The sequence below is a fragment of the Dipodomys spectabilis genome, unplaced genomic scaffold (assembly GCF_019054845.1).
Source record: "Dipodomys spectabilis isolate Male_0828 unplaced genomic scaffold, ASM1905484v1 ptg000089l, whole genome shotgun sequence".
NCBI classification, from domain to species: domain Eukaryota; kingdom Metazoa; phylum Chordata; class Mammalia; order Rodentia; family Heteromyidae; genus Dipodomys; species Dipodomys spectabilis.
In genome coordinates this window covers 14019715-14030000 of record NW_024870766.1, presented here as the reverse complement: position 1 = coordinate 14030000, position 10286 = coordinate 14019715, and the positions used below count along the sequence as shown (strand labels likewise).

Below are 10286 nucleotides of genomic sequence, written 5' to 3'. Positions count from 1 at the left end.
CATTTCTGTTTCCTAAACAAGACAGAAGCATGGAAAACAACAATAGAGTGGAGTTTAGGGAGGAAAAAAGCACTATAAGGTAAGCTATACAATACAAATTATTTTATTGACTTCTGACCCCAGAGTCAAATGCTTTAAATGTTTTCTTTTGTGACCAGCAAATGTTTTAGTTTAAACAGCTGCTTTAGCCAGATGCTGGTGGCTAATACTTGGAATTCTAGATACTCAAGAAGCTGAGATGTGAAGATTGCAGTTCAAAAACAGCCCATGCAGGAAAGTCCATGAGACTCTTATCTCCACTTAACCATCAAAAAGCTGGAAGTAGAGAAGTTAAGAGAAGGTGTCTGGGCTGAGTTCAAAGCCCAGCGCTGCCATACAAAAACAAACAGCTCTATCCTACTAGAGACCTGAAGATGATAGTAGATGGTTTTTTGCAATATAGTTTAAACATCAGGGAAGATCTTTGGGACCATGTGCAGGTCCTGCACATAGAGTCCTGCACCTCTATTAAGAGGTAAGAGGGCTTTCCCCATGATCTCTTAATTGTTTCTAATTCAATTATAATATCACATAGAGACTTTCCTTTCAATACCACACACCCCTGTAAGCTCAGCTACTCAGGAGGCAGAGATCCAGAAGGAGGATTAAAATTCAAGGCCAGCCTTGAGAATAAGTTATTGAGCCTTCCATCTCAACCACAAGTTGCATGTGGTGATTTAGGTTTATAATCACAACTATATGGCAAGTATGAAAGTAAGAAAATGACAGTTTTAGGCTAGCCCTCAAAACCCAAGGCCTTAGCTGAAAAGTAACTAAGCAAAAAAGGTCTGGGGTTTTGGTTCAAGTAGTAGAGTATTTTCCTAGCAAGTGCAAAGTCCTAAAATCAGACACCAAAACAAGTAAACAGAAAAAAATTGATTTGTCTTTTTAGTCACTGCTATGAAAGATTTTATACTATAATTGTCCTCATCCATTCTTTGTTACACGTGGCTGTATTTTGGGATCCTTAGCTGTGCTGAGACAATATCTTATTATCCTCTCAAAAAGAAGGAAGCTGTTACTAAGAACACTGAAACTCCTTTTCTTCTGACATCACTACTTACAACACCGTATGTATCCTGCTATGATCGTTACAGTAATGTTCACAGAAATTCCTGCAACTCACTCAATGAAGTAGACTTCGCCCTTCTCTGTGTAGGCCATTTCCCAGTTGTCAGGCAACGGATCTGAGTCCTCATGCTCCTCGGGTTTTGCTGGCTTTGTTTCATCCATCTGCTCCTTCAGCTCCTCGGGCTGACTATACACGGGTGCAGGATAAGGCTGGGAGGGCATCTCCCCTGAGGCACCTGCACTCTTGTCTTCATGCTCGCTGGACTCTGTAAGGACAAGAGCATGTGGTCAGTCACTCCAGTCCCAGCACCTCTGGAAGGAGGGGGAAACAGGCAGACCCAGGTAATAAGTGCCGGGAAGCTAGCTAGTAGGAAAGGCTTTGGAAAACACATAATTATAAACAGCTCTGAAACTTGTAACTTGGCCAATTTAAAATCTTCTCTCACTTGACGTTCTTGTCTATCATTCCTCTAATTATTGTTGTTTACTGAATTAGAGATTTGAAGGTTAAAATGTTAAGGACCATTTCTGCACACAGGTATGATAGGCATCCTAAAGATGTTATATCTCAACGCCTAAACATGGAAATGTTATCTCTCATGGCTAAACAGGATTTGCAAATGTGAGTAAATTGAGAAACCTGAGGTGTGTGTTATTTGTGTATGTAGTGATGTATCCAGACTTGAAAACTCAGAGCTTCATACTCTTACTTTTTCATTTTTCTTTTGTTTTTGCTCAAGGTTAGTGCTTGAACCACAGCCTCTACTTCTGACTTTTTATTGGTTAATTGGAGGTAAGAGTCTTTTGGATTTTCCTTCCTGGGCTGGCTTTGAACCAAGATCCTCAGATCTCAGTCTTCTGAGTGGCTAGAATTACAGGTGTGAGCCACCTGGCTGGGGAATTTTTTTTAATTATCTCAGTGGGCTTGTTATAATCACAAAGGTTCCTAAAAGTAGAAGAGAAAGCAGGGAACAAGAATGAGGAAATGCGATGATGCGATTATTACCAGGACCGCGGTGCAGGACCACAAGTCAGAAACATGGTAGCCTCTAGCCATGGGACAAGGTGAAGAAATGGCTTCTTCCCATTTTGGTTTGAGACTCCAGAAGAAACACAGCCCTGCCAATACTTTGCGTGGAGTCCACTGAGACCCAGATTCGATTTATAACATGAAGAACTATAACCTAATACATTTGGATTGTTTCAAGCCATTAAATTTGTGGCTATTGGCCATACCAACAACCAAAAAAAAACCCCAAAACTGATAGAACTAGAGGACTGATGCCTCAGGAGAAATGATAGCAAGGCTGGACAGATCCAGGAAAGAATAGGTAGTTTGAGTTATAAGATGGTGAAAAGAAACCTATGAGAAAAAACAATGAATGGAGGAAAATTTACCTAAAATGAAGCACTTGAGTTTGTATTGAGCTTGAGGCCAGATTAACAAAAGTTGCAGACCAATGTAGTTGAAATTTAGATACTATGATGTTAAAAAGTAATATTTGTAGCTTCTACAACGAAGAAACACAATTATTTACAGAGAAAAAGGAACCAAAGAATGAAGAACTTCCATCTATAATATTCTAAGCTCAAAGACAGAATGTACAATCAACATAATCTTGAATGAAACAAGGATGGTAACCCAAGAATGGAACACGGCTAATAAATAATTTGTTTGTGCAGGCAAAGAAAGACACTTTTAACATGCAAAGTTCTTAATATTATGTCCTATCTAAGGACAGCACTTCGGGAATTATTCTGCCCATTTCATGATAACCATAACATGAAGAACTAAGAGCATAGTTATCAAAATAAGGGGATAAAATAACACATATACTACATATACACTGTTTCAAATATATCTCCTAAAAATAAAAGCATTATAATATATAAGGACGCCTATGTAATAATATTTACTGCAGTTTTATCACCATAACCATTGGAAATTATATGAGTGCCTTTTAATTAGAATGAAGAGGTCAATTGTGCTTATCATCACTATGGTTAAATGATAGAGATATAACAATAGATCCACAGATCTCTAAATGTCAGAAAGGCATTTATAACTATTACTAAAGAGTAATATAATTTTCAGAATAATGTATGCTATTAATCCTATTTTTTATAAATAAGAAAACACATGGTTTCTTAGGTATATATTTATAGTTTTGTATATATATATATGTATATAATTTTTCATGTATCTATACACCAGGATAATAGTTTTGAAGTATGTACAACATATTTTCTTTTTGTTTTTATTTTATTTTTGTATTGAAAAGGTGATGAGCTGGGTTTACAGTTACCTGGTAAGGCAAAAAATACATTTCTTTGTAATCATTGTTACCCCATCCCTCTTCATCTCCCATTTATCCCTCCCTCTCTCCCCCCAAGTTGTAATGTTCATGTCCAACATAGTGTCAAGTGAGTCAATGTTGCTGTGGTTCATCCATTGTTCTGCTGTTTCTGTAATTCTTTTTCCCTTTTCACATATTGCATCGTCTATTATGCAAAACACAAAAAACTAGAGCAATAAATAAAGAAAAAAAAACAAAAATAGAGAAAAAAGAACAAACTATATACAGGGTCTAATGATAACCTCTTGTTTCCATAAGTTGTTCCATAAGTTGCACTAAGCACTTGGGTTGTTGCGATCCCCTGTTAAGAATATCATATTCATATTCTAGTTATTACAAATGAAGGAAATCATATGATCTGCTTTTCTTTGGGTCTGGCTTACTTCACTTAATATAATTTTTTCTAAGTCTTTCCTTATGAATGGGACAATGCTATTCTTTCTGATGGAAGCATAGAATTCCATTGTGTATATATACCACATTTTCTTGATCCATTCATCTACTGAGGGGCATTTGGGTTGGCTCCATATCTTAGCTATGGTAAATAATGCTGGAATGAACATTGTCATACTGGTGGCTTTAGTGTGGCCTTGTTTGTGGTCATTTGGATAAATTCCCAGAAGTGGGATTGCTGGGTCAAAGGGTAGCTCTATGTGTAGGTTTTGAGGAACCTTCACATTGCTTTCCAGAGAGGTTGAACAAGTTTGCACTCCCAGCAACAGGGTAGTAGCATTCCCCTTTGATTATATCCCTTCCAGCATCTGTTGTTGTTAGATTTCTTGATTATGGCCATTCTAACTGGTGTAAGGTGAAATCTCAATGTTGTTTTTATTTGCACTTCTTTTATAGCCAGAGATGGTACAACAGATTTTCAACTTCGGTATGTCAAGACAATAAAGTTACATTGGTGATGAGAGACATTTTTCTTGTCTTTTAATTCATTGACTATTATATTTATAACCTCAGAAATTATAACAATAGCTTAAATTAGAAACTTAAAATGGAATATCTTTATGAGGAAGGAGGCAACATGGGAAGGTACCATTGTTCTCTTTACATTCAATTTTCTGTGGCTTATTACATTATATCTCATATAATACATAAATACAAATATTATATATATAAATGTAACTATGTGGGTCATCTGAACACCATGTTGCATTGAAAAGATAAAATGCAAAGTCAGGCTGTGAACACATTCACTTATTTTACATTCATTTAATCACTATTTGCTGAGCATCTCATTTATGCCAGATACTGAGACAGCAGGATGAACAAGGTAATGTACATTTTCATACAATTTTAATTGTGATAAGCGCTAACTGAAAGCAAAAATGGGTTCTCACACACAATCATTCCCTTAGTTTCATATAGCCAAAAAAAGCCTCTTTTCCAATGTGCTATCAATCAGAGACTTCTTTTAGAAAGAGATATAGAAATAGATAAGAGATGGATTAGGCAGGTACTAATTTATTAGGGCTCTGTACCTAAAGAACATCCAGAGGTATTGGTAAGTCTCCCTCAAGAGAATGATAAAATTAGATCATTCATCTGCAAAGGTTCCCTTCAATTCTAGGGATTGGAAGATGGAAGGAGTAGGTGTTTACAGACCAGTGGTAAGCTATTTTTGTGCATCAGACAAGAGACAGTTGTCATGGAGATGGATAAGAGTAGATTGACAAAATGTTTAGTCTAGAATTTTGTGTGATTTCACAAAAGTGAGACAAATAAGGATAAAGGAGAAGGCCTGATAATGCTAATGCATGGTGAAGCCACTCCTGGGAAAGGAGAACAGTAGGAAGACAGGGCTCTGTGGGCGAAGGAAGAATGTGGGTATCATTTGAACACACTAACTTGGAGCCCATGCCAAACCCACAGTGGAGACATCAAGTCAGGGAGTTCTTGTCTGGAGAAGATCACCTTGCAAGACCATAGCAGATGACTGGATTAGAGGATTGTTTAAGCCATAAGCAATTGAAAATGCCAAGAGAGATTGTGAGAAATGGAAACTCCCAACATTTCCCAGTGAATGACAGAAGGACATGAAGATGGCAGCCATGGAAATAATAGGACAACCAAGCAAAGGGCGCTGTGGAGGAAACAAACTTGTGAGCAGACCCATGAGGTTCAGACATAACTTCTATAGTAATCAACAACTCAGTGGTCACTGCCAACATTAGCCAGGAGTTATGATGGAATTTATGATGGCGTAAGGGGGGAAGAAACCAGATTAGAATGGGTTACAGTACAAGGAAAGAAAATACAAAGTTGAATGTTACTGTCACAACTGTAAGGTTAGCTACTTTACAGTCTAAGATCTGGAGGATCTTGATTCCAGGCCAGCCTAGGCAGAAAAGTCCTTGTGATTTCATCCCAACAAAGGAAGCTGTGTGTGGTTGCACATGCCACATTGTTCACATCAGTAATGATGGGAAGCCTGAAACATTTCTGGACAGAGAGTAAAGACCTATCAGGCCCAGAGTTCAAGTCCCAAAACCAAAACCACAAAAATAATCAGCTCACAAATGGTTGGAGATGTAGCTCAGTAGTAACATACCTGTTTAGCAAGTGTGAGGCCCTGAGTTCAAACCCCCAACTGCCATAAATATAATACATGCACATGAAATATATTGTCTATTATGATAGTGAATACTGTATATAATGTAATGCAAAAAATATTACATATCTAATGGAGAATTCATTTAAGATTAGTTATGGAAAATTTTCCTACCATAGATGATGTTAAGCGAAATGAACAGTGAAAGCAGGGCTTGCTTATACCCTGGGGGAGGGACATACAAAGCAACAAAGAAATCATCTTATAAATATGTTGGAAAGAATTGCAAAAAAGAAAAAAAAACATTTGAATCCTTATCTTGGGGTTCATTTCACCTAACATCAACTTGTCTGACCTTTTCTGTTTGTCTCAGACATAAACTAGTTATTGCAAATAAGGGAAACCATGGGACCTATGTTTCTTTGGGCCCAGAATCAGGCCAATTTTTCTACTGGCAGCACTGAACCTGGGAAAGTCTTCCATGCAGGAGCAGAATCTATTCCCTAAGAGCACATTAGAATGTTTAGTTAGACAAAGTAAAAGAGAAATTGCCCAACCAGGACTAGATTATCTTTTCAAAGCCTGCCACTCCATCCAGCATTTGAGACAAGGAGCCCATGGTATTAAATTCAGGCTCCTCAGGAACACACAGGCAACCTTGGAGGGGACATGTCCCCTGGGAACTACAATGTACATTCCGATAAATGATCCCCAGTGACACCCAAGAGTTGCATAGAGAGAGAGAGTGCAGCAAGCAGAAGAAAGAGTAACACAGGAACCAGAGGAAGGTGGTACATAACTGTCAGTGAGAGGACCGGGCCTTGATTTTTTTTAGGAAGAAATAGTGACAGCTACCTGGCTTTATGAACATTTATTGAGAGCTTGGCACAAGCCATGCAGTAAGCTAGGCAATAGGCAGTCAGAGATAGTGGTCCAAATGGTACAGGATACTTTACTAGGGCTGCCAACCTCCACGGTATAACCCCTGTTTTCACTGTATTTGATGTTGGTATAATTTGGGCAGGGGAAGGGAAAAAACAAATTGTTTAAGTAGGGATACAGTTGGACCCATTGCAACAATAAGATGTGCAAGATGCTCTGTCGAAAAAACGAACTTTACAACTTTGGGGCAGGGATGGTAAAGGGAAACAAAGGAGGAGGCAACAATGCTTGATAAGAAATGTACTCATTACCTTGCTCATGTAATTGTAACCCCTCTGTATGGTATTTTCACAATAAAAACTTATTAATAATAATAAAAAATTACAAATGAAGTGGCTGAAAGCAGATATGTATTGTCTGTATTGATTGTATAGTTTTGGAAACTGAAGTCCTATATCGAAGTGTTGGCAGGGCCAGATCCTTCTGGAAGCACTAGCAAAAACCAGGCTTCACTTTGTTTTTCCTAGTTCTTTGAGGTAGGGCGCCCATAACTTCAATCTTCACATGAAAGTCACCCTGTCTGATTGTCTGATTGTCCAAACAGAGGACTATGTCCAATTGCTCCCTTGAATAATGACTCTCGTCACATGTGGTCAAGGTCCCATTCTACTCAGTATGGCGTATCTGAATTAAGTAGGTCCACAAGAGCCCTCTTTCTGAATAAAGCTGAAGCACCTACTGAGAAACCCCGGGTTTGGACTTCATCTAGAAGGTTTAGGGAGACACGTTTAATCTCACAAAATGATGTATCAGAGGAGTTCACTCTACAATCCACTGAACAAACACTTACCACCTTTGATACTGCAAATGAACATTTGTAGGCAGCATTACATTGGTTATTTGTAACAATCTGTAATTATTATTTCTTATTAGTTACCTGCTGATAAATAAGACAGTAGGTTAACTATGCTACAGTTTGGGTCTTTACGCTGGTCATTATATAAGCAATTCATTAAGAACAGAAGAGACTTGGGATAATAAATGGAGAGAAAGAGGTGGATTATGAATTCCAACCAAAAGTGCTGATGTCCACCATTCTTCCTAGCACCTCCAGCTCTGCAGAGTTGGGGTTAGAAATATGTGAGCACTACAACAGACACATTTGCTCGCCCCTGATTTCATTATTCGTAATAGCTCAACTATGGAAGCAGCCTAGATGCCTTGTAACTAATAAATGGGTATACATACTCATACATATAGATAATGAAATATTATTTAGCCATAAAGAAGAATAAATTATGTCATTTGTAGAAAAAAAATGGTGTTTTCTCTCATATATGTAATGTATTCTAATATCTATGTACATACACATAGATATATATATACTTATGTATCTGGAAAAATATACACATATCTATATCATCTATGCTTTTTTAAATAAGTTTTTATTGTGAAAATCCTGTACAGAGGAGTTACAGTTACATGAGCAAGGCAATGAGTACATTTCTTATCCAGCATTGTTGCCTCCTCCTTTGTTTTTCCCCTACTATCCCTTTACTCCCACTCCTCAACTACCTTGTCCCCCCCACCTAAATTGTAAAGTTCATTTTTCAACATAGCATCTTGTACATCTCATTGTTGCAATGGGTCAATCTGTATCCCTATTTAAACATTTTGTTTTTCCCTTCCCTTCCCCAAATTATACCAACATCAAATACAGTGAAAACAGGAGTTATACCATGTCTATATGCTTATATCTATTTATATATTATGATTATAACTATGGAATTGTTTGGTGAGATGTGGAGGAAAATACTGAAATTTCTGTGTCTATAGACAAGGCTTGAGCTAATTCACCAAATGCTGTTGAACATTAGAAGGGTAGAGAGTACACAGAGAGACCCATAGAGGAGGTTAGTATGATTAAAGGAGAATTCATTGCATATTTGAAATATCCCAAGGAAACCTCTCTGTTTTATTTATTTATTTTTTTGCCAGACCTGGGGCTTGAACTCAGGGCCTGAGCACTTTCCCTAATGCTTCTTTTTGCTCAAGGCTAGCACTCTACCACTTGAACCACAGTGCCACTTCTGGCTTTTTTTCTGTTTATGTGGCACTGAGGAATTGAACCCAGAGATTCATGCATACTAGGCAAGCAGTCTATCACTAAGCGACATTCTCAGCCCAAGGAAACCTCTCTGAACAATTAATATAGACTAAGAGAAGTGAATGGCAGGCATATATAACAGCCCTCTATTGGAGGGCTACCAATGGGAGGGGAAGGGCAGAGGAGAGGGTAAAGGGGAATAAATATGGGCAAAGTATATGTTATATAAATGTATGAAAATAGAACAATGAAACCTGTTGAGAAAGGAGGGAGTGGGTAGGAGAAGAAGAGGGAGAGGGGAGGGAGGAGGGGGAATTCTATTTGAATTCTAAGGACAGGGATCCAAATAACTGATGCACATCTTACTTTTAGAGCAGCATGAAGCTCTTTCTTGTTCAGAAGGTGGCCAAGTAAAAATGTCCTTAATTTTGACTTCTAAGACTCATTTCTTAGTACCAGTATGGTTTTATTGTAAGCCTAAAAATCCTCCTTCTGGGGTATAAACACCTATTTTTCCTCAAGATGCTCAAAGCTAAAAATGTACAGACTTTATCAAGCATGGGTATTTTTGAGCATTTCACATTTCATTTTTATGTCACTTAGATATCTTACAAACTAAAGCAAATTTTTTTGAACTAACAATAGAAACAAGGAATAATTTAATGAAGAAGGAATACCTTTTAAGGAATAGTGGTGATAAAGGAAATCTCCTGGGAACCAAGACTTAAATTTCCCTAGAAATATCACGACATAGACATTTAAAGTACAAAGTCTTAGAAACAACGCCCAACAAAACCACATCTTCCTATACCATTACTTTGTGAAGAATTAAGAAATATAATTCCTTGGTCTTTCTTAAACTAAGAGTTTTGTTGGATTGAAGAAATGTGTTTTCCTTTTTTCCATAAGAAGGCAGAAGGGCTCAGAAATCTGTAAATAGCATAGGGACAAAAAGATATTTAATTGGGAGAGAATAAACTATATCTACTTTGCATTTAGTTCATTCTTTACAAATTTTACAGCTCTAATTCTGCCTAAAGTTTTAATATTAGAAAAAATATGCATAGCAACTATTCCATTTGTTTAATGTTTCTGATTTCTGCATTTATCTTGGATGTTAGGAAAAGGATAACTCAAAATGCAATGGTTTTTAATGATCTCATCCAACTTCACTAAGGAATAACTAGAAACTAAGACAAAGCCATTTCAAGAATAAACCTATCTATCCTGTATTTTCCCATATTTAATTTGACATGGTTTATGTATATAGTGA

General features: G+C 37.3%; 1 protein-coding gene across 1 annotated transcript in view; it reads right to left on the bottom strand.

Moving 5' to 3' along the window:
- Positions 1-10286, bottom strand: part of Magi2 (membrane associated guanylate kinase, WW and PDZ domain containing 2) — a 1359346-nt gene that overhangs the window by 463775 nt on the left and 885285 nt on the right. Inside the window, exon 5 of the mRNA XM_042684528.1 lies at positions 1166-1376. Within this exon, the coding sequence (XP_042540462.1) occupies positions 1166-1376 (211 nt within the window). The remainder of the gene's footprint in view (positions 1-1165; positions 1377-10286) is intronic.